The sequence below is a fragment of the Punica granatum genome, chromosome 5 (genome assembly GCF_007655135.1).
Source record: "Punica granatum isolate Tunisia-2019 chromosome 5, ASM765513v2, whole genome shotgun sequence".
Taxonomy (NCBI): domain Eukaryota; kingdom Viridiplantae; phylum Streptophyta; class Magnoliopsida; order Myrtales; family Lythraceae; genus Punica; species Punica granatum.
The window spans coordinates 16,202,619-16,226,511 of NC_045131.1; the positions used below are offsets into that span (position 1 = coordinate 16,202,619).

A 23,893-nucleotide genomic window follows, 5' to 3' on the forward strand; every position below is an offset into this window, starting at 1 on the left:
TTTTGTACAAAGAGGCATTTTTCAATGCTAACGAACTTGATATCTCTCTTCCTAGTTCTGTTGTTTCTCTTTTGCAGGAGTATGAGGATGTCTTTCCCGAGGAAACACCACATGGCTTACCTCCAATCCGATGGATTGAACATCAAATTGATTTTGTTCCCAGTGCGACAATTCCAAACTGACCAGTCTATAGGAGCAATCCTGAGGAGACAAAGGAGCTTCAACGGCAGGTAAAGGAGTTGTTAGAGAAAGGGTACGTGAGGGAGAGCTTGAGCCCATGCGCTGTTCCAGTAATACTTGTACCTAAGAAGGATGGGACGTGGAGAATGTGCGTTGATTGCCGAGCAATCAACAACATAACGGTAAAGTATCGTCATCCTCTTCCTCGTTTAGATGATATGTTAGATGAGCTACATGGTTCTTGTGTATTTTCTAAAATTGATTTAAAGAGTGGTTATCATCAGATTAGAATGAAAGAAGGAGATGAATGGAAAACTGCCTTTAAAACAAAATACGGTTTGTATGAATGGTTACTTATGCCTTTTGGTTTGACTAATGCTCCAAGCACTTTTATGAGACTTATGAATCATGTTTTGCGTGCATTTATAGGTATATTTGTGGTTGTTTACTTTGATGATATACTCGTTTACAGCAAAAACTTAGATGATCATAAGGTACATTTGAAATCTATTTTAGATGTGCTTAGGAAGGAAAAGTTATTTGCTAATATGAAGAAGTGTACTTTTTGCTCCGATAAGCTTGTATTTTTGGGATTTGTTGTTAGTGCACAAGGTATACAAGTTGATGAGGAGAAGGTACGTGCAATCCAAGAGTGGCCTAGTCCCACAAGTGTAAGTAATGTTCGTAGTTTTCATGGACTTGCTAGTTTCTACCGGCGGTTTGTGAAGGACTTTAGTAGCATAGCAGCACCACTTACTGAAGTGATCAAGAAAAACGTTGGATTTCGATGGGGAGAAGAACAAGAGAAGGCGTTTCAGCTAATCAAAGAGAAGTTGACCAACGCTCCTTTATTATCTTTACCTAACTTTTCTAAAACTTTTGAGATTGAATGTGATGCTTCAGGTGTTGGTATATGTGCAGTTCTCATGCAGGAAGGACGACCAATTGCTTACTTCAGCGAAAAACTAAGCGGGGCAGCCTTAAACTATCCAACTTATGATAAAGAGTTGTATGCATTGGTTTGAGCTTTAGAGACGTGGCAGCACTACCTATGGCCTAAGGAGTTCGTGATACACACCGATCATGAGTCCTTGAAACACTTGAAGGGCCAACACAAACTAAACAAAAGACATGCCCGATGGGTGGAGTTCATTGAGACGTTTCCATACGTCATTCGGTATAAGCAAGGTAAGGAGAATGTGGTCGCCGATGCACTTTCTCGCAGGTATGCATTACTCTCTACACTTGATGCAAAATTGCTTGGTTTTGAGCACATTAAAAATTTATATGTTGATGACCATGAATTTTGTGAAGAATATCGAGCTTGTGAGAAAATTCCTTGTGGTAAGTTCTTTAGGCATGATGGGTTTCTGTTTCGAGAGAATAAGTTATGCGTGCCAAATTGTTCCCTGAGAGAGTTATTAGTGCAGGAATCACATGGTGGGGGATTAATGGGACATTTTGGAGTTGCAAAGACTTTAGCTATTTTGCAAGAACACTTCTATTGGCCACATATGAAAAGAGATGTTGAGAGAATTTGTGGTAGATGCATTACGTGTAGGCAAGCTAAATCCAGAGTGCAGCCTAACGGTTTGTATACTCCTTTACCAATTCCTAGTGAGCCTTGGATTGATATTTCAATGGACTTTGTGTTAGGATTACCTAGGACTAAACGTGGGAGAGATTCAATTTTTGTGGTTGTGGATAGATTTTCTAAGATGGCACACTTTATTCCATGTCACAAAACGGATGATGCCTCTCATGTTGCTGATTTATTCTTTAGGGAGATTGTGAGGTTACATGGCATGCCTAGAACAATTGTTTCGGATAGAGATGCTAAGTTCTTGAGCTATTTTTGAAAGACTTTGTGGTGTAAGTTAGGTACTAAGCTGTTATTTTCTACTACTTGTCACCCACAAACTGATGGTCAAACGGAAGTAGTAAATAGAACTTTGTCTACTTTGTTGAGGGCAATCATAAAAAAAAAACATTAAAACATGGGAAGAGTGTTTACCACATGTTGAGTTTGCTTATAACAGATCTGTTCATTCCGCTACTAAATTTTCACCATTTGAAGTTGTTTCTGGATTTAATCCTTTAACTCCATTGGATTTATCTCCTTTACCTTTGACTGAGCATGTTAATTTAGATGGCAAAAAGAAAGCTGAATTTGTCAAGCAGATTCATGAGAAAACAAGACTCAACATTGAGCGAAAAACGGAGCAGTATACAAAACACGCCAACAAGAGCCGTCATAAACTGATTTTTGAACCCGGAGATTGGGTTTGGTTGCATATGAGGAAAGAGAGATTTCCGGCGCAAAGACGTTCCAAACTGCTTCCAAGAGGAGATGGACCTTTTCAAGTCCTAGAGCGCATCAATGACAATGCTTATAAACTAGACTTACCTGGTGAGTACAATGTAAGTGCTACTTTTAATGTTTCTGATTTGCTTCCTTTTGATGTAGGTGATGATTTGAGGACAAATCCTTTTCAAGAGGAGGGGAATGATGCAAATCGTAGCACGACTTCAAGGGATCCAGTTCAAGTTCCAATTGGACCGATTACGCGAGCACGAGCAAAGAAGTTTAAAGATGAACTCAACGGCCTAATTCAAGAGGTTCGGGCTCAAGCAAATTCGTGGAGGCCCATTGGACATGAATCACGTGATCAACAAAAATCCATCAATTTGATTCAAGTTATAGAAGATTCCGGACAAGGCTAAATTCAACAAGTGTTTGAGGAAGCTTCTAGAATAGTTGATGATCAACAGAAGATAACATCAAATTTGTTTGAAGTTTAAATCTCATAGAAATATTCTTGGGGTATTTAGATTTTATATCTTTATAGATTATGTCATATCTCTATCGATATTCTTGGTTTTAATTTCCTTATCTATAGGAGGAGATATGACCAGATTAGGATTACTTTATGTCTATATATATTCATCTTAGTCAATTTTTAATGGAAGGAACATTCAGAAAATTGTGAGAGTATTGTCTTTGGTTCTTGAAGAACTAATCGAACTTATCGGAAGTTTCCGTGGCGTTCATCATCGACTTATCAAACGGCTTTCCACCACCGTTTGTGGCGTCTTCATCGACTTATCAAGCGGCTTTCCATCACCGTTTGTGGCATCTTCCTATATACCGAGGTTCTTGTTTCGCATTAAACAACGGGTTGAGGTCAGTTATATCAAGGTTCTTGTTTTTGTCGTAAACAACGGGTCGAGGGTTCGTCAATCAAATCTGATCGTGAAACGATCTTGGGTTCCTTTAGTTGTCGGGTCTCGTCATTCTTGGCGGGAATCGCATCAATAACGCTAAATGCGAAATATCCTTCCGGAGTGATCCTTGATCGATTCATACCCTATACCCACTCTTGTCTGCTTTAGGGTGGGATTTGCACGCCAAGATGCCCCGGTTAATAATCGATTAATTCACGTAAATTTGGCAATAACAAAACCCTATTGTTAGTTTATTTGTGCCCACTTGTTACATTCTTGCACTTGTTTGTCATGCAGATCGAACTCGATCCTTTAGGATACGATTCATATAGGGTCCAACTCCCCAATCATAGATCACGGGGTCCAATCCCCTAAACACTGAGCGCGCATCTTAATCTCAATTTCAGTCTTTTCAAACCATACGGCGAGCACGAGTGGAATAATGACCGAATGCGAACCGATCGGGATTCAGTTGTTGTAATTTGTATTTTATTTATTTGAGAAAACAATGTAAGGGTTTATGTTGTACATTTATTCATGTAAGAATCCCGGTCGGAGAGTGGACGGTCGGAGTGTTTCTTCGAATTTACGGTGTCAAAACGCGTAAGATGAGCGGAACTTAATTAAGCGGTAATTAAATTAAAATGGCAAGCCTAGATAAGTTAGAGTACCGATAGGGCATGCGAGATATAGGCTCGCATGTAACAGAACCCCCGTATTCGGAACCTCGGATTTCGCAGACCATATGCCTTAGTAATTAGATGCACCCTGTACTCTTAGACCCGGGTAACTTACCGACCATCGACCTTTGAGTCATAAAAATGGTAGGTGGCAACTCATTCTCATGTGCGTCCGTCTCGCGTCTTCGGGGAAGATGTACACTCCCAAGCCGCGTTGCATAGGCGCGCGCATGCGGGCCCCGACGAGACGAAATTCGGGTGCACACCTCTATTTACTACCCAGAGGTCGAGACCGGTGAGTTGTCCGGGTCTAAGGGTAAGGATACACTTAGTATACTAAGGCATGGTCTGCGGAACTGAGGGCTCCGAATTCGAGGGTTCTGTTGTGTGTAGGCCTATATCCTATACGCCCTATCGGTACTCTGTTTTGTCTAAGGTTTGTCATTTTTAGTTTATTTACCGAGTTGATTAGGTTTTGCTCGACTCGCTTGGTTTGACACTGTAATTTCGTGGAAACAATCGATTCAGTCTAAGAGACCGAAAGAGAAGCGGGTCCTCGCGTCAAGGGATCGGTCCACTGTCATCGCGTCCCAGCTGACCGGACCATGATGGCCGATTTACCGCGTGGACCAAGCCCATGATTCATGTGGTCCTACTCGTCTTGGGGACCCGTAAACCAACTCAACCGATTTTGACTTTCAGACCTTGCGCTCGTTGATCGGGATCGTTACATGAATAAATGTATAAATAAGTATCCTTACACTGTACTATCAAATATATACAAAATTACAAAACAAGGACCCCGGTTGGCTCGCGTTTGGCCTATATTCCGCTCATGCTCACCGTGTGGTTGTAAAGACCGAAACTGAAATTAATGCGATTTGGGCTCATGAGAGTCAAGGGTTGGTACGATCAAACCAGCGGGTCCCAAGAGAATTGAATATAGTCCTCGAGGTGTCCACGAGATCGATCAAGCTCCCAGGTGATTATATAACCTCATTTCGCACATCCCGACCCGAGTCATCATCCACTTGGATTCTACAAGGATCGAAATGGTGACTCGATGTTAAACCTCATTCCGCACTTGGGTTGCGCTCACTCGATGTGTGTAGTGGAGTGTTAGACCTCGTGATCGATAGTTGGGGCATTGAACCCCAGGTTTATCTTGTCCTATAGAATCGTGCTCGACCGGCAAAAAGACAGATAAAAACAGATAAAGGCAGGTGAAAACAGACAAGTTGTTTGTTAATTGTCGTGTTTACGTGATTATCAAATTGTGAACCGGGGATTGCTCAACAATCATGTTTCTACCCTAAATAGACAAATACAGAAGAGTGTAAGGTGAGAATCGACCATGGGTCGCCCTGAAAGGGCACGTCGCATTCTGCATTTCTTAGAAAGGACTTTAGAGACATGATGTTTGTTGCCCGGTCCCGAGCGTGTGGATTTATTTTAAGTTTTTCTGTTTTATGACATTGAGGGCTTAACAGATTATGACAGAAGTGTGTTTTGCCTGAAACTTGAAATCCAAGGTTTTATCTCGCCCATTTCCCTGTGTTTATTATGTTGAGTGTGTGATTAGTTCGGTTTTGTGTTTTGTGACAAAAAAACCTAATCTAAACACAAACTTAGGGAAGTGGGAATGCAAAACACCACGGGAGTGCCAATGTTTCTGCTCATGCCCTATGAAAGGTCAAACAACCTTTCACGGGCCGTCCCCACTCGCATATCTGGATCACCTCCTTAAGCGCTAGAATCTATGCTAGGATGACAGATCACTCCGGCCGAGTAAAGGGCTATGCAAATAAGACCTGCGCCTACATGGGCTGCCCGTCATTACCCGTGGCTCGAAGTGTTTCGATCACTCTAACCCTAGGGTTGTCGGCAAATCATGAACTGATTATTGTTCCCTTGAGCAAAAATGTGTTTGTGTGCGTGAAAGACCGAGACTACATGACATAGACCATTGAGGTCGGTATCTAGTGTCAACCGATCCTTTGGATCCTCTAGGGTCGTGTGGACCCAGAAGGAGCCGAGAAACCAGTCGTTCTGCTCGGAAGTGGTCTAAGGAGAACTCCCACGTTTCGACCCGAATCGCCTCAAATCGAGCCCAAACTCGAGTCAGGATGTGCGAGTCCTCCCCAGATGTCCATGCTATGCGTATTACGTGTCTCGATAGGTTGTTGAAAATTGTGAGTTTTAAAAATGGCATGACCACCGGTTCATGATCTGTTGACGCGATTATAGATTATTAGCCGGTTCGTGCATTTTATCAGAAAGCCAAGTGGATTTATTAGTCGATTGAAATGTTCGGATTACCACTTGTGTGGAATTAATTAAATTAAGTGAACTTGTCGAATGCTTTTGTTTGCGGATTTCGAGACGTCGAGTCGGCCATGAATGAACCGTTTGATAAGAGCTCGAGTTCCTGATTGTCTTGCAATTGAAGCCGACTTTAAACCGAGTTTGTATGATTAATCCGATTGGTGGGGTTTTGATTAAAAATGCATTCAAACGTTTCAACACACAAACATGGACATGTACAATCACATCAAGACTTAATTTGCCTGTTTTAAGTTCAAGTGATCAATTAAGCCGGTTTTGGTGTGTTTAGTCGATTTTATTCCTTAAAATAAAGTGAGCATAAAATTAATTCGTGCGAGTTCGTTCTCACTTCAAACAATCGATTTTAAATCTCATTCTTTTAAAAGTCAGATTCGTGTTTGGGTCAGTTTATATTGCACATTTCAATTTTAGAAAGTCGAGTTTAATTAACAAACCGATTCGTGCTAATCTCGATCAAGACCCAAATTTTATCAACATCATGCAAGAACGGTTCAGTCAACTAAATGAGTCCCAATCACGACACCGAGCTCAAGGAATCATACCTCTCCCGAGCCGACTTCAGGGGGAGCTACTTGTGTCTCGAATTGCTTGCGGATCAAGCTCGTAATGAACTATTCAGAGTACTCCTCAAATCGCTACAAGAGAGAAGGAAGAGGCCAGCAAAAAAAACCACAGCAGCGTGAGGTGGCACGGCTTCGACAAAGTAGCAGTGACAGGGCTGATGGAGCTTAAGGGAGACCGCACAGCAGCAATGAGCCAGCATAGGGAGCTTAGGAGGAAGGACAACAGTGGAAGTTCAAAAGCAGTCGAGCAAGACGAGTAGTAGTAACGGGACTCGAGCGTGACATCAACTTAGCTAGGGGAGTTTGGAAGAGCGACATGGCAGCTTAGGGTGCAAAAGAGAAGGAGCTACAAGATGTGGCAACTGCAGGAATGGACAAGAAGGGGCAACATCAGTGGAAAAAGAGAAGGAAAGGAGAAGAGTGACAAGAGTTTGTGTTAAAGGCTGAGGAAGAGAGGAGCAGTAATGATAGAGGTGAGTAGAAGATGATGATGGAGATGAGAATCGTGGAAGGAAGAGGAGCAGCAGTAATAAAGCTGAGAATAAGATGATGATGGTGTCGCGAAGGAATCCAAAAAATCAGGTGGTGATGGTGTGGAGAGAAGAAGCAAAGAATGGAATAGAGAGATGATGGTGGCATGAGGGGAGCTGGTTAGGAAGGAACAAGAGAAGGAAGTTGCTGGTGTTGCTGATGGTTGAGATGGAGAGTAAGCTGGAGAAGTGGAAGTTGGTTTCCCGTGAGCTGAGGGGGGAGATCAAGTGTTGTGATGATGGTCCAGCCACTCAAAACTAAGGAAGAGATTTAAGATGATGGATGATGATTGATGAAGATGATGGTAAGGGGAATGGCTGCTAGCCTCAGATGGTTTGAAAGGGCACAACAACTTCGGATGGAAAGGAGCAGAAGATGACGGTGGTCTCCAGCTAATCTGCAGCAGAGAGAGAGAGAGGAAGAAGGAAGGGATGGGCATGATCAAGTTGCTGGTTCGAGAGGAGAAGATGATGAAGGATGTTGAGTTAATGGCAGCAGATGTGTTTTAGAAGAGGAAGGGATAGGCATGATCAAGTTGCTGGTTCGAGGGGAGAAGATGATGAAGGATGTTGAGTTCATGGCAACATATGTGTTGTAGAGGAAGGAAAAGCAGAGGATGAAGATGGTTCCACTAGTTTCTGCACATGGAGCAGAAGAAGAGAAGGAAGAGAAGTGAAGGTGATGATGGATGGTTGCTGCAATGTGGTGATGGCCTAGAGCATAATGAGAGATACTGATAGAGGAGAGGAATGGTGATCCAGGTTGCAGAGCTGCTGTCTCGGTCCAGAGAAGGAGCCAAGAATGAGTCAGAGAGTGAGAGAATATCGAGAGAGAGAGAGAGAGAGAGAGAGAGAGAGAGAGAGAGATCAGTTGGTACTGGTGATTGATTGATGGTGACGGTATGGAGAGAGAGATGAAGGATTGAGCATATCAAAGCTTGAGAAAGAGAGAGCAGAGACGTGATGGTTGTTGCTTTCTTGTGTTACAACTTGGTTGTTCTCTTTGCTTCCGTTGCAGGTCCAAAGGGTTGATGGAAGTGAAGTTGATGGAGATGGTATAGCTATGAATAAGAAGCAGAGTTGCAAGTTGTCTGTTGCAACCCTCTTCCTTCGGCTCCAGAGCAAGGGAAGAGAATGGTGATAGAACAGATGAAGATGATGGAGCTACAGGAGGTAGGATGGCAGGGAATAGTGCCATCAAAGGAAGATAGAGGGCAGCTGCAGAGTAGAAGAAACTAACCAACTTGCCTGCAGCCGAAAAGCGAGAAGAAAAAAAAGAAGGAACAAAAAGGAAAAGAAAAAAGAAAGAAAAATTAATAGATCTGGTATAGGGGTCGGCGAAGTTGGGCGTTTAGTCGACCCCTCTGCCATTTGTTTTTTGTTTTTTTTCTCGGTACGGGTGTGATATTTTTGGAATAAAAACTTTGAAATCGAGAAATTCGAAAAATAATCGACTCTATGAGAATTCTAGTTTGCACATTGAATGAAGATTGAAATCTTGAAAAAAATTGACATTGAACATCTAATACATGTCGATCGTAATTGCTCAATTATTTTCGAAATTCAATCTCTTCCGTCGGATATCCGAAAAATATTATGAGACCTCCGTTGTGTTCAGAAAAATTCGAGAATCGACATTATGTAGAAAAATATTTTCCAATTCCAAGTATCGTCTCGAATTTTGAAAAAAAGTCGAAATTGAGGATCACCAATTGTGTTTAGAAAAATTCGATGATCAATATTACGCAGAAAATTATTTTTCGGCCCCAAGGTTTGTTCCGGAATTTGAAAATCAAACTTGACGCACGTAAAGCCCGAAAACGTTTCGCAGAGTAATTTTTCTTAAAATTTAAAATTTGGAGTTAAATTAAAAGAGGTGTTCTGAGTTCAAAAGTAGTGAATGTATCATACAATAGTCCGACATGACTTCCTTGATAAATTGGGAATGTGGTCGGGTCCCCTTCGACGGTCTTTGAGTGCCAGTCGACCAAAACGGGGTGCTGACACATCCAAGCTCAGACCACTTTCTTGCCGACACTTCTATTGGATAATAGGGTATTCATCTTGCCCGCTATATTCGAAATATCAAACAAAATAGTTCCTAACAGATTTAATACAAAACTGAAACTTAATAAAGTCTAATTCACCCGTGACATGATGATCGCTGCTACTGGTTCTGATTTTTATTTGTCATGATCATTTGGTGGGTTAAAAAAATAAATTATAAATTGATAAATAGGGAAATAACATTAACACATCAACACATGACCCATCATATATTTAGCATGCATTCCGGGCAACTCTTCTACTCTGACCACAAAAATACTATTTCTGGGAACTACCAAGAAACGATGCCGTCGACAAGAGCATGTTATCCAACGAAGATTTGTATATGTTATTAATATGGGTTTGGAAAAACTAGTTTGGTGCTTATGCCTCATAAACAGAATGTCGAATTCAAGCAGGGACGAAGCCGGAAATTATACTCAAGCGGGCCATAATATATATATATATATTCCACTAGGATTTGGAAGAAAATATTGGGTGGCAAAGTCAAATAATTTAATATTAGGGGGAGCATTTACATTTTTGAGGACTAAATTCTAAAATTTAATAATTTATAGACATATCTTATAAATATACTAAATCTCTTGTTTGAGATCCATTCCATGAGAAAAGTCCATGTGTCCCCCTTTTTTTCAATTCTACCCCGTTTCTTCCTCATTTTAAATATTTTCATACGAAGTTTTATCTTTTTTTGTTTTTATCCCTTCATTTAATTTCTTCTCGCATCCTCCAAAAGAATTTCAAAACTAGTCCTTTAGCCCGCATGTTGCGCGAGTAGTTTTATGTCATTTTGTATTAAGGAAATAATTTATCGAAATTAAATAAATGAGAATAAAATAATAATATGCAAAAAATTTTAAAAATAATTATGACAATCTACGTAATTTGACTTGAGATGTACTCGAGGTTCGTGTATAAGATTTAATGCAGTATCGTGAAGGGACACTTCACTATGAGCTAAGGGTTTAGGAAAAACGCTTACATGGGACGATATCATAAGTGTAGTTTGAATTAATATATTTAGATTAACATATATTTATATATGTAGCTAACTAAAATAGGTCACATCTTGCAAAAGTGGAGTCAGTATCATTTTCATACTCATTTGCTTTATTTTCTATAACATCGTACTCCACAACGTTTTTTTTATATAAAAATAGTGAAAAATGAAAGGAAGAAGTGGGTGTTATTGGTTTATTAGTTTTTATTATTATTATGATATCTTGGGTATTAACTGAACTCGTCAACTCTTTCTTCTATCTTTGTTTTTATAGCGATAGATAATATAATAAAATGGGTTAATTTCATTAAATTCAATATAAATTCAAGCATCCATATATTTTAAACTAATAGTGCCAAACTAAAATTTAATTCTAGGGGTTAATTTGGTACTTCATATAACAATATAGGTGCTTAACAAAAATAATTATAATATAGTATTGTAATTCGAGAAGTAACGATATAAGCATATAAATAATATACTTACTACTAATAATATATTTGTGACTAGAATAATCCTTATAAGATTGTAATAACACTATTTTATAATCAATCTGGGTTGATTCAAGTGGTTTGACGATTATCCTAACTAACTAATATGAATAAGTGCTTAAAATAACAATTCTTATATTATTAGATTTTGATCACATGATCAAGAAACAAGTTAAAATTTTCATTTTTAATTATTCATCGATTATTATCATTACACCCATAAGGAATTAGCTTTATAAGGTTGATTAGACTGTTTGGTCCCGCAACAACGTTACCTAGTAAATATACTGAATCTCTTTTTTGAGGTCCGTTGCATGAGAAGAGCCCACGTGTCCCCCTCTTTTTCAATTCTCCACATTTCTTCCTCATTTTAAATATTTTTCCTACTAAGTTTTATCTTTTTCTGTTTTTATCCTCTTCGATTAGTTTCTTTTCAGGTCATTCAAAAGAATTTCAAAACTAGCCCTTCACGTGTTGCGCCGCTTGCGCGGGCAGTATTATGTATTTTTTTTAGTAAATATTTTGTAATTTTGTTTTAAAGAAATAATTTATCAAAATTAAATGAATGAGAATAAAACAATGGTACATGAAAATTTTAAAATATATTTATGACCATCTATGTAATTTGATTTGAGGTGTACTTGAGGTTCGTGTATAAGCTTTAATGCAATATCTTGAAAAGACACTTTACCATAAGATAAGGGTTTAGGAAAATGCTTACATGAGACGATATTGTAGGTGTAGTTTGAATTAATATATATGTAGATTAACATATATTTATATATATAGCTAACCAAAACAGGTCACCTGTGGAGTTGATATCATTTTCAAACTCGTTTGCTTTATTTGTACAAAATCTTACTCATCAACTTTTTTTGTTATTTACAAAATAGTGAAAAATAAAACGAAGAAATGAGTGTTATTGGTCGGTTAGAATTTTTTTATTGTGATATCTTGGGTTCTAAGCGAATTTATCAATTCTTTCTTCTATCTTTTTTTATAGCAATAAATAATATAGTAAAATGGGTTAATTTCATTAAATTCAATGATAAATTCAAGCATCCATATATTTTAAACTAATAGTGCCAAATTAAAATTTAGTTCTAGGGGCTAATTTGGTACTTTATATAACAATATAGGTGGTTAACAGAAACAATGATAGTACAGTATTGCACTTCGAGAAGTAACGATATAAACATATAAATAATATACTTACTACAAATAATATATTTGTGACTAGAATAATCCTTATAAGATTGTAGTAACACTACTTCACAATAAATATGGGTTAGTTAAGTGGTTAGACGATTATTCTAGCTAATCAATTCCATCAATAAGTGCTTAAAATAACAATTTGTATATCATTAGATTTCGATCAAATGGTCAAGAAACAAGTTAAAATTTTCATCTATTATTGTCATTATGCCCATAAAGGATGAGCTCTATATGGTTGAGTAGACTATTTGGACCCACAACAGCGTGCAAGTGTTGAACCTAGTTTATTTGAAAGTGCAAATCTTGGGGGGCAATTGCACCTCACCCCCTCCTCGTAGCTAAGCTAGCTCCCTCTTTGAGTTCGAGTCTTTTGAATGAAGAAAATTTATGATTTAGAGAGTTTCATTCTTAGTGGATTAATCCGGCTCGAACTAGATTAGTCGGGACCCACTGAATTTTCGGATGTCAGAGTGCAAATTAAGAAAAAATATTACATGTGAAAGCACTTGAATTCATAATCGTGTCCATAGACACTTAACAAACTTTACAAATTGTCATGCATAAGGCAGTGAAGCATGCCCTCACCTGGTGACTAAGAGGTTTGAGGTTCGATACTCTGCTGGGATTATCCATGCCTCTTTATTAGATATATTTAAATTTATATTTCATTGAACTGTGTCCGTAATCTCCCTTGTAACCGAAAAAACTTCACAAATTGTCATACGAATTTGATCACCATTCGAGAATATAAAACATGACCTTAGAGGCTTCAGAATACAATTGTGCCCTTCGCTCTCTACTCAATAGTCAAGTTCATGCAAGACATTATTCCAAAAGTGAACGAAATATTTCATGGGCGATGCATAAAAGAAGATGTTGGAGCTCCCATATGCGCATCCCATCTAATTAAGATGCTTGGTGCCCACTCTCGCCACGATTTTCGTAGCTTTAGACAAGTATTTGGGTTGAAATTTGAAAGTTACTCACTAATGCTAGTCGAAGCCATCTCGAATTTCCGCCATGCGCCTCTCGGACATTAGATTTATTTTTTCGCATAGTTCTGTTTATTTTTCTCAGCTCTTCAGATAAGCATTGTATTTGAATTATTCGGGACAAGAACCATCTTGCGCAGACACGTATATAGACCACAACTTTATGTCACATTTTGATTACCTTTCTTTGTATTATGGTTCCCCGTGTATTTCGAATTCTTTGGTTTCTTCGCACCTTTCCTAATGAATTCCAATTTACTTAGATAAAAAATGCTTAGTGCCCACGTAACAATATAAAAAAATGCTGATTAATGGTCTTGTCGCACTCAAGTTATTCCGATGATAGACCAAAAGAAAACTTTCTCTATTCTTTTTAATATATCTATCAATCTGTCTATCCATGGTATATTGTAAAGTAAAGCATGGGACCTATAACTATTGAGAAAAAGAATAAGAGGGGCAATCAAACTGACCTCATCCTAACTATAGATTCACGTGAGACATTGAGCCTACTCAAGAATGCCCAGATGTTTGATTCCTCTTTAATTATTTGGGATGGACAATTACCAAAGTAAAACTATAACATTCTCCGAAAATGAGTCTCAATGCAGTGACACACTCAGTCTTTTATGTATGTTACTAAGAGCTCTTGCCCTCGATTCTTATTAATATGGGCCGGCAAGAACAATTTCCGTTTTCCATCCCCTCTCTCTGATTAGGCCTACGGGCATTATTTGTAAAAGAAAAAAAAAAGATTATTTGATTCCTCTTACACGAGGCATTGCAATTTCAACTACAATAAGGATGCTAATTGTGTAGTGAGAGATATGATAATAATAATAAAGAGATATGAGAAGTCCAACTAATGTGATTTAAATGGATCCAAAATTTGGATGGCAGAGCGGGCTCTTTGAGTGGCGAATAGAAAAGTGAATCTCTTGTGTTATTGAGATGAATTTAATTATATAATCTATTATTAAAAAATAATATGTAAATTTTGTTAGTAGGTTAAGAGTTTATGAGGGGCAAATGCCTCCCTCAAGCCCCTCCGATTGATTCAACAAAAAGAGATTTAATAGGAAGGTCATCCAACTCAAGATCATAATAAATGACAAAAGAAAGTCTTCAAACTCTAAAGTGACCCTTGCGATTCCAAGAAAAGGAAGAGGTCTTCTTTGGCATCAAAAGCCATCGCTTTGACCAAGCCAGATTCATGCATTGCATTGCAACTTCCTTTTGAGAAGCTTCTGGACCCTCTTCAACACGTGCAATTTCCTCCACCTAGCTAATCACAGCCCACCACGTGGCTCTTCCTTAGCCCCAAACTGTTAGCCAAACTAAATTCCCCTCTAGCAAACAAGAAATTATTTGATTGAGTGGTAAGTAATATCAACCCATAAGGTAAAGAGTACATATTAGAATTCGAAAAGTGTACTTATTGAGAAAGTAATTAAGTAATCTTAAGTGTTCGGTTTCTCAAAATTACGAGAATAATGTATCTCAGAATTTCTATTTTACTAAAAAAAATTCCCAATAAAAAATTATATATATATATATATATATATATATGGATATGTGCTAGTATTGTGGGTTTTTATATTAATAGATCAACGCCTGCTGCTTATCATATTTTTTGCGCAGCCATGAAAAATATATAGACGGCCGAAATAGCCAACAATGGAAGGCGACCCGAAAGGCAGCTCCAAGGACAAACCCATGGAGAAGGACTCACAGGAAGTCCGTTACCGAGGCGTCCGCAAGCGGCCCTGGGGTAAGTTTGCGGCGGAGATTCGGGACTCAGCCAGACAGGGGGCCCGTGTTTGGCTCGGGACTTTCAACACTGCCGAGGAGGCTGCCAGAGCTTATGATCGGGCTGCCTATGCAATGAGGGGGCACATGGCAATCCTCAACTTCCCCGAGGAATACCCATCTGCGGGTACTGGTGAGTCTGCCGGGGCTTCCTCATCTTCAGTTGATCGTGGGAAACAAGTGTTCGAATTCGAGTACTATGATGATAAGTTGTTGGAGGAACTTCTGGAGAGTGAAGAAAAGAAAAACAACAAAAAATGATAGAGGGAAAGTTCAATGTCTCATCTTCTTGTTCATGGTTTTTTTTTTTTCGAGTTTTTGGTTATAAGGGAATACCGAACTCGAGAAGTTCCCTCTCTCACTTTATCCGAAAGAACAAGGGAAAAACCCTTACAAAACCGAACCTTCATCTACTACTTATGTTGTAGTTATGCTGATCTGGTGACAATTCTTCAGGAGTACTGTAATTGCACCAGCAAATGGGTGAAAAACTGTATTATGTTTCTAGTAAGGTTTGAATGGTAAAGTCTCATCCTATGTGGCCTTCGTCCATAAAGTTTATAAGTAGCAGTATGATCTACTGAAGAAGTCTAATAGTAGTAGAAAATATATGATACGTACGAGTGGGTACCATACAGAACTCAAGGTTCTACAATCAACTTCAGTGTAGTTGGAAACAATCCAATATTGTACTCCGTATATTGTATCCCCAACCGTTCCAAGTTCAAGCCGCATTGGCCAATTAAGGTTTAAAGCTCTCGCAACTATGGAGTTTCTCCTTTCACAGGAGTCGAACAACAGGTGTTAAACCGCTTGAAACAACATGTGCATTGGTGTTTTAGATTTAGAAGTTGTAGGTATTGGTCCGGCTATATGCATTAGCTTGACATAAGTCCGTAATATAATAAGTCTTTTTTTTTTGGTAAAAACATGAGGCATCCACAATCCTATTGACCAATATCTGTTCGGATGTCGACTAGGCCTTGGCAACGAGATGCTTCCAGTACGTTTCAAAAAACGGTACTGCAAGTAAAGTTCTTAGATAGGAGCTGATATTTTATTTGATTTTCAAGTTAATTATGGAGAATGGAAGATAACTAATTCACCAAAAAAATATGACATATACGAACGAAAATATGTAACATCAAAAAATAAGCTGTTGGAACTGATAAATCCGTACCAACATATTTATGTATTACTAGTGTACTTTTTTTAAAAACAAAAATGGACCTTTAGCATACTTAGAAGTATATATTGATCTCTATTGGAATAGATTTTCGAGCTATATCAACAAGCCAAAATTGATAGAAGCGGCCTTTATCAATGGGAATTTCTCCGACTGAAGGTATAGCCTGAAAAGGCCACCAAAAAAATAAAAGTATAGCCTTAAGTTAGTCTACACCAACAGAATTTTTACTTTTCCTAGCAATATTTTTTTGTTGGTAAACATTTTTTTTTATTTGTGATTGGTTATAAGATTGTACTTTTAAATTTGCAATTCATCAATATTATAGTGCATTTGCAAGTAAGATCTAACTCCTTCCAAAATTTTCTTATAAGTGGCCTCACCAAGGTTACATGTGTGCAATGAGAGATTTGAACTTATGACCTGTGGATTACTTACGAACCTTAGTTTAAAAGCTTTGAGAACAAACTAGGCTCTTGAATTGAGTAGAGGAAGGAAACGTTAGCACATGGAACAAACTTATCTTGGTTTCAGGTGAAAGTATTACGCGTTAATATTACAAACCGAGGATAGTGTTCATCACGTTCCCGTGAATTTGACTTTTACCATGATTATATTTTGAACTTCCAACAAGTGATGAGCCCTCTCCTAAGAAAATAAAGTTTTACCATGATTATGCTCCTTAAGCAGTGTCCTTAGGATAGGCACTTGTTGGGGGAAAACCTAGTACCTAGTTGTAGAAATTAAAGCTTGTTATGGCGACCTCCCTGGTGTTATTCTATGTTATCATCATTAATTCTGAACTTTTATGTATCCACGGGGTGTTGAATTTCAAGCTGGAGTGAAGGCAAGTTACAGTAATTGAATAAAAGTTCAAGTTTCAGTGTTGCAGGAGATGTGGTTTTAGACCTTTTCTGTCCCTTTCATCCAATATGGGATCAGGTAGTAGAGGTGGCGTGACGTTTCTCTTGAATTATATATATATATGTGTGTGTGTGTGTGTATTTTTTTTCCATACGAGTAGGACCTTCATCTGTCATCTTTCCTATGACTGGTGACTTTCATGGTTTGGCATCTCAAACTTTACCATTTGGATCTTATTGTCTTACGATTTGTATTTTTGAGGTATTACTCATTTTCTAGAGTATAGGTTTTCAAAAAAAAAAGATTTTTATTTGAAAATCGAAAAAGTATTTTATTTTTAAGAAACTTTTAATCTTTATCAATAATTATTAATATAATAATTAATTGTTCATGATTTGATGGAGAAAAAGACATTAAAAAATCCAGAGAATTTACAAAGCATGAGATACATATATTAAAATAAATGGCTATCTGAAAAGTTCAAGTACCTTAAGGAGGAGCTGAGGATTTGTCTCAGAAGTTATTGTGGTGCTTCTTAGTTAAGTTCTGCTTCGGGTTTTATATATCAGATGCACGCTTGCGCCTTGCGCGGATGTTGAAAAAAATGAAGAAAGCTTAATTGATTCGACATTTATGGAGGCACTTTCCAATTTATTTAGATATGCTAGTCGTTAGGAGCTCCAACTTACTCGCACAAGCTTTTGCCCATGACAACATTGCGTTGTCCCAGATATGCTAGTCATTGGACGCCCTAATTCATTCACACGCCTTCGGTGTGCTGACCAGATTTGCTAGCCGATGGATGCATCAATCTTTGCTTCTGATGATGCCATGTTGTCCTAGAGATGCTAGTCATTGTTCGCACAAGCATTTGCCCCTGATAACATTGCGTTGTCCGAGATATGCCAGTCGTTAGATGCTCCAACTTATTCGCACTCCTTCGGTGTTGCACTGTCCCAGATATGCTAGCCGTGGATGCATCAGATATTCGCTTCTGATGACGCTGCGCTGTTCCATATATGCTAGTCGTTGGTTACACAAGCTTTCCCTCCCGACAACATTGCACTGCCTCAAATAAGCTAGTCGTCATGCGTCGCAACTTATTCGCACACCATTAACTCGGTGAAAACCAAGTTAAAGGATCATTATTTGAGCTATATTCAAATGCTAGGACTTAAAGTTAGTAGTTTTTTTATTATTTACTTTTACTTGGTTTTAGGTTTAATTAGTCTTTCGTAGGTTATGGAATTTTTATCTTTCCTAGTTGGTTTTCGAGTTTTTCATGGATTTCGTGCTATTGATGTCGAGCTTAATTGCTCAGGGTTGATTAGGAGCAAGAAAGGGCTTTAAAGGTCGTGATCGAGACTTGGAAAGCATCAAATGAGCTAAGGAGAACTCTCAGTAGCTTTGTGCTGCGACGGACTTTCATCCGTGTCACGACACTTTACATGTGAAGGCGCAAATTCGAATCTGTAAAAGTGTGTTGCAGCACATTTTCGACTGTGTCGAAACACAATTTTCTGCTCGTGTTGTTTGAAGATTTTGTACATCCTCAATTTTTTTGGGCGGTTTTCGTGTCTTGGAGATATCTTAAGAAGATATTTTGTGGTGGGAAAAAAAAAAGGCCAAGTCGAGAAGATAATATATTTTAGGGATGGCGTTTATTTCAAATTAGGAAATTAAATGTAGATTCATAGGAAGTTAGAGTTGGAGATTTTGGGAGGATATTTTGGAAATTTAATTTGGGAATATTCAGTGACAAAGGGGTTGCTGAACGTGACTAGACATCAGAGAGAAGGAGGCATATACTTGGGTGAAGAAAGTGGAGGATTTCGAAGACAACTTGAGCTCGAGACCGGTAGAGTTTCTTTTATCTTTTCCTTTTTCTTTCATTATTCAATCTTCTTTATACTCTTGGATGATGAATATGATTGTTATGAGCTAAATCTATTTTGTCTAGGGTTACAATGGAACCTAGAGTTTATTTTTAATTCATGATATTGCTTCTTTGCTATTCGATTGATCGATGTTGTTCATTTTATTCTGTTCTTAATTCGATTTGATTGCTTGATCAACAATTATATCAATATAGCAATTTAGATGAACTCGAAAGACGGATTTTAAGTTTAGGTTCGGAATAAAATAATCTAAAATTAATTCATGTTGGAAAACATAATTAATCATCGAGAAGATTAAGAATAATCTAATCACCTTAAGTAGCCGATTAGGGTTCGATCTTAATGGGTTCCCAATAGTCAATTGCCCAGGAATAGCGTATCCGATTCGATACATGCGGGTACGGTCTTGCAGCTATTGAAAGAAGTGAAAGAATATATTAAATCCTAGGTTAACAATAAGAGAAATAAGTATTCAGATTAGAAATAGCCCTAGGGGAAATTATATGCTATAGGTGTTTAATCATCATCAAATTTTCATAATTTGTTAATTTTCTGCATAAATTTAGTTTTAACCAACTCTTGTGACAATCAATTATTTTGATAAAAACCGACGGTTCGAATTCTAATAATTAGCAAAAGTCTATATCTATCCTCGTGGAAACCATACTCATACTAATCATTATTTACTACTTGATGAGTATGAATTGGAAGAAGTTGGACAAAGAAGAACCAAGCTTGGCTATAACACAGATACGTTTTGTCTTCGATCCGCCACTATACGGATGTTGGTTCAAAGAGAGGCAGTTGTTTGTACCCTTTTTTGGTCTAAACTAGGTAATGGTCCATGGCACAGATTAAGAAAGGATCCCACAGAAAAGCTTGTAGAAGAATAACTCTGGACAACATGCTTAGAAGGGGATCAGAATTCAAGTGAACGCCACGAGATCGTACATTGTCCATTCAATGCACTGTTAGTTCTGGGGGGTCATTTCCGAGTCAGCTACTTTCTGTCACCGGTTTTACCGAGAAACTATTACATAGATTTAGATCAACATCTGAGAAATAGACTAATCTAATAAGAGAATTATAGGTGTTATTATGTTAGAAGACGGTTCACTCATTATTTTAAAAATAGCTCGAATCTTCATAACTTCGAAATTTGCCCCCATTCACTCTCTCTTCTCCATGTCCTTCCTGCAGTTGTCAACCACAATCACATGCCCATCCCCCGCCACTCACTCTCCATCCCCTCATCACTCTCTCTCCTTCATCTCAGCTCCTGACCGCCATCACATGCCCCTCCCCCCATCAAGCTCCCTTCCCTCGGCCACCTATCCCGAATTTATCTGAGACTCGAGGTTCTTTCGACCTCAAGCTTTGAGCTTTCCTCGCCGGAGGGAACCAAGGTCGGAGGGAGCCTGAGCTTGTAGTGAATTTGAGGATTGAACCCCTTTTTAGTGGCAAAGTAGAGAGGAGATAAGTGTGCTTTCGGAACACATGGAGTTCAAGAGGAGAGGGGTGTGATGTTATGTCTGTGTGAGTTGATGGTGGATGGCGAAAACAAAGACGACAACAATTCTTGATTTTAAAATTAAATTAGACAAGTTCATTTAATCAGAATATAAGAAAATAAAAGAATATGAAATTTGCAGAAAAAATTGGAATCTGCAAAAAAACTTTGTGCGATAATTCAAGCTTTACATGACAGTTTCTTCAATTTCTCCCCTTCCCTTTTTTGGGTAATTAATTTATAGACAAGTTTGTATTTTGGAGCTTCTTATTTCAGCAAGAGGGGTTTTGTTCTGGAGCTTTGACAACGGCCACGACAATCTACAGAAACCTTCGGGCCTTGACTCTCCCAAATTAGCTCTAGAATTCAAGAATAAGTTCAGCCTTCATATCCTATAAACTGTTCCTAGACAATGCAAAGCTCAAGATCGGAGGAACCTTGAGTCCAAGATACGTTCAGGATAGATGGTGGAGGGAAGGGAGTCTGATGGGGGGAGGGGCATGTGATGGCAGGTCGGCGACCGCAAGAAGGAGATGAATGAGAGAAGAGATGGAGGAGAGAGAATGAGTGGGGGTAAATTTTCGAAGTTGAGAATATTTACGCTCTTTCTCAAATAGTGGGTGAGCCATCTTCTGATATTATAATATGTGTAATCTTCTTTTTGGTTTAGTTCATATCTGACATGATCTAAGTCTATGTAATAATTTATCAGTTTTACCACTTTTAACTTCAATGTTTGGTTGGGGTAAATCTTCTGTGATAACCGTGCAAATCTGTCAATTTTAACTTCAAGGTTTGATTGATCAAACCTCAAGCCCGTAAAAGAAAACAAACAAAATTTATTGAGTATGTGTGCGAGGTCGGGAGATCTTTATTCTTCTATCATAAAAAAAAATGTGATTTTCTGCAATTTCAGAAAAATAATTGCTTATCGATCATTAAAATATGTTTTGATTCAACTTTCCTCTCGGAAGTGGTGCCAAAATCGTTGAAAAGGACAAACATGAAGTTTTCAGCAAAGTTTGGGGGCAAAATTATCAAGGAAAATGTATAACTATTTCGAGATGAGCTAAGTTCGCCTAGGCTGGTGCCACTAGGGCGGTGACTCGTGCGACGAGTAGTTGCGCAAGGTACAGGACTCACATGACTAGTCAACACAAGTGAGGTGCTATGTATGTCGAAGTGCAGATGAAATGTTTGTAATGGGATTCGGGTAGGTTAGAGGCAAGCCATGATGATCTCGTAAACCTATGTATGTGTGCGTGCTTGTGATGCCTATTATCTTGCTTAGACTAGGAATGTGATGCTGACGGTGGACTTGACAATGACCGAGTGGTGTTTATCTAGTTAGTGAGTCTAGGTGATTAATTGAGTTAAACAATATGAAAGGTCCGCGCCTATGCGTGTGTTACACACAGTTAAAAATATCGTTAAGTTGACAATAAGTTAGAAAAATAATATATAAAATATGGATTTACGTATAGAATATGTTTTTCTCTAAATTTTTGTATTGTCATCGTAAGTCATGTTTAATAAAAAAAATTAAAATTTGTCTATTTTATATGTTATAATATGTTAAGAAAAAAAATAAAAAAAAATCTAAGCCGCCTAAATCCATTCTGGGTCCTTTACATATCCAAAAGCAAGCATTAATATTCTCTTCCATCACTTGCTTATTGTTTCATTCTCTTTTTTTTTCTCGGTAATCTTTTTCCTTCTCTTAAGATATATATATATTTTTCGTTTTTATTTTGATTTGCTATTGTTCTTGTAAAAACTTTGAGATAATTTACTGATAGTAGGTCGTGTTTAAAATGAAGTTATTCTTAGTGACTATCTAAAGTTCGTTCCATACAAATGTGCACATATATATCCATGCGTGTGAGAGTTATAGCATTTCATTAGTTTAGGTCCTTTCGACTTCCATAAGCAACGTGGTAGAATGACATTACCCCATTTGGCATATTTTTATTCGTGGTGACTTGAAAAGTCGCGCGATTAGACATTGACTCTTTCCTATGTGGCACATTCGTATGCGTTGCTCTGGCCTTTATAATTGTATATAGATTTGTTTAAATAACCTAAAACACTTAGATTAGCTCCCGGTTCTTAATGGATTTGGTGTCGATGGTGATTAAATTCTTTAATTTCATTATTGACACTCTCGGGTCTCATGTGGTAAATGGATCAAAATTGACTAATTTGATTATTTGTTTCGCGGGAGTAAGGAACTTGTGTTTGAAATTGATTAATCACACTTAGGGCTCAGGTGTCAAAATTGGATTTGGGGTTATTTTGTCATAGTTGGACTCTGTAAAAGAAAAAGTGAGAAAATGATTTTGTTTGGTCTGGGACAAAATGATTGGAGGTTCAATTGGTGTCTCTTTTGTGTGATTAATTAATTGAATAATTGGTATCCTAACCGGTTAATCACGTAAACTTCAAACTTATTCTCACGGTTCGGGTCCTTAATCCACCAACATAGAAGTCACTAGAACTTAATCAAGTTGGTCTTTTAGGCCATGGGAGATCTTCGGGAGTTTAGCTTGTTTTCTTAGATCTTAATGTGGTTAATGGATCAATTAACTTGGCAAAATAAAAAAAATTGGAAAAAAATTGAAAACAATGGAAAAAATCAATAAAATAAGTAGACTTAACAAATTATTTTAATAATGAAAATAGAATTTCTTGGATTAAGGGCCTTAGGTCCATTTTATTTTTTTAGGCCTTAAGCCCATTTCATCTTAAGCTCACTTGATTATTGGGCCTTTTCTTCCACTTGATCCATCTGGCCGAGTCGGCCCACTTGGTCCGTTTGGTGTTTCGGGCCCCTTCTTGGTTCAATTGTTTTACTTTAGTTATGTTATTTATATGTATGTATGAATAGTATCGTGATTAAGACTTGGCCCATAGGAGAAATAATTGAAAATTAATTTAAAATTAGCAAGTTAGAATAGACTCGAAGGATAGGGTATCGATTTTCGCACATGATCATGGCTTGCAAGCTATGTGATCCAATAGGGCCCTCGAATTTGGATATTTGATTTAAAGACCGCCTCAAAATTCCTTAGGAAGTTTAGTATCACGAAGTCCTTAGAGAACTACTAAGTGGTTTATCAGCCTTTAATCAGCATAGTGGTGACTCCCAACCCATGTGAGTCCCAAGCTAGTCAAACTAACCCCCAAGCTGTGTAACTATCGATCGATACCAAATTAATAGTTGGTAAATTTTTGTGTGAAATAAAATAGTTCTAGTTAAAATTGCTGTAAAATGCAAAATTTGAATTTTTTTTCCTTGTAATTTTCTCTTTTATTTAATCAAACTCCACTTATTCTA

The 23,893-nt window shown here is 37.9% G+C and overlaps 1 protein-coding gene across 1 annotated transcript; it reads left to right on the forward strand.

Moving 5' to 3' along the window:
* Positions 1 to 14,885: 14,885 nt before the first annotated feature.
* Positions 14,886 to 15,635, forward strand: LOC116208623 (ethylene-responsive transcription factor ERF098-like). The gene has a single exon (XM_031542153.1). The coding sequence runs from the start codon at positions 14,967 to 14,969 to the stop codon at positions 15,357 to 15,359; it is 393 nt and encodes a 130-aa protein (XP_031398013.1). The 5' UTR covers positions 14,886 to 14,966; the 3' UTR covers positions 15,360 to 15,635.
* The last annotated feature ends 8,258 nt before the right edge of the window (positions 15,636 to 23,893 follow it).

What these genes read in the sequence shown, in the direction of transcription:
- LOC116208623 (XM_031542153.1), top strand. Translation starts at nt 14,967, where the DNA reads ATGGAAGGCGACCCGAAAGGCAGCTCCAAGGACAAACCCATGGAGAAG.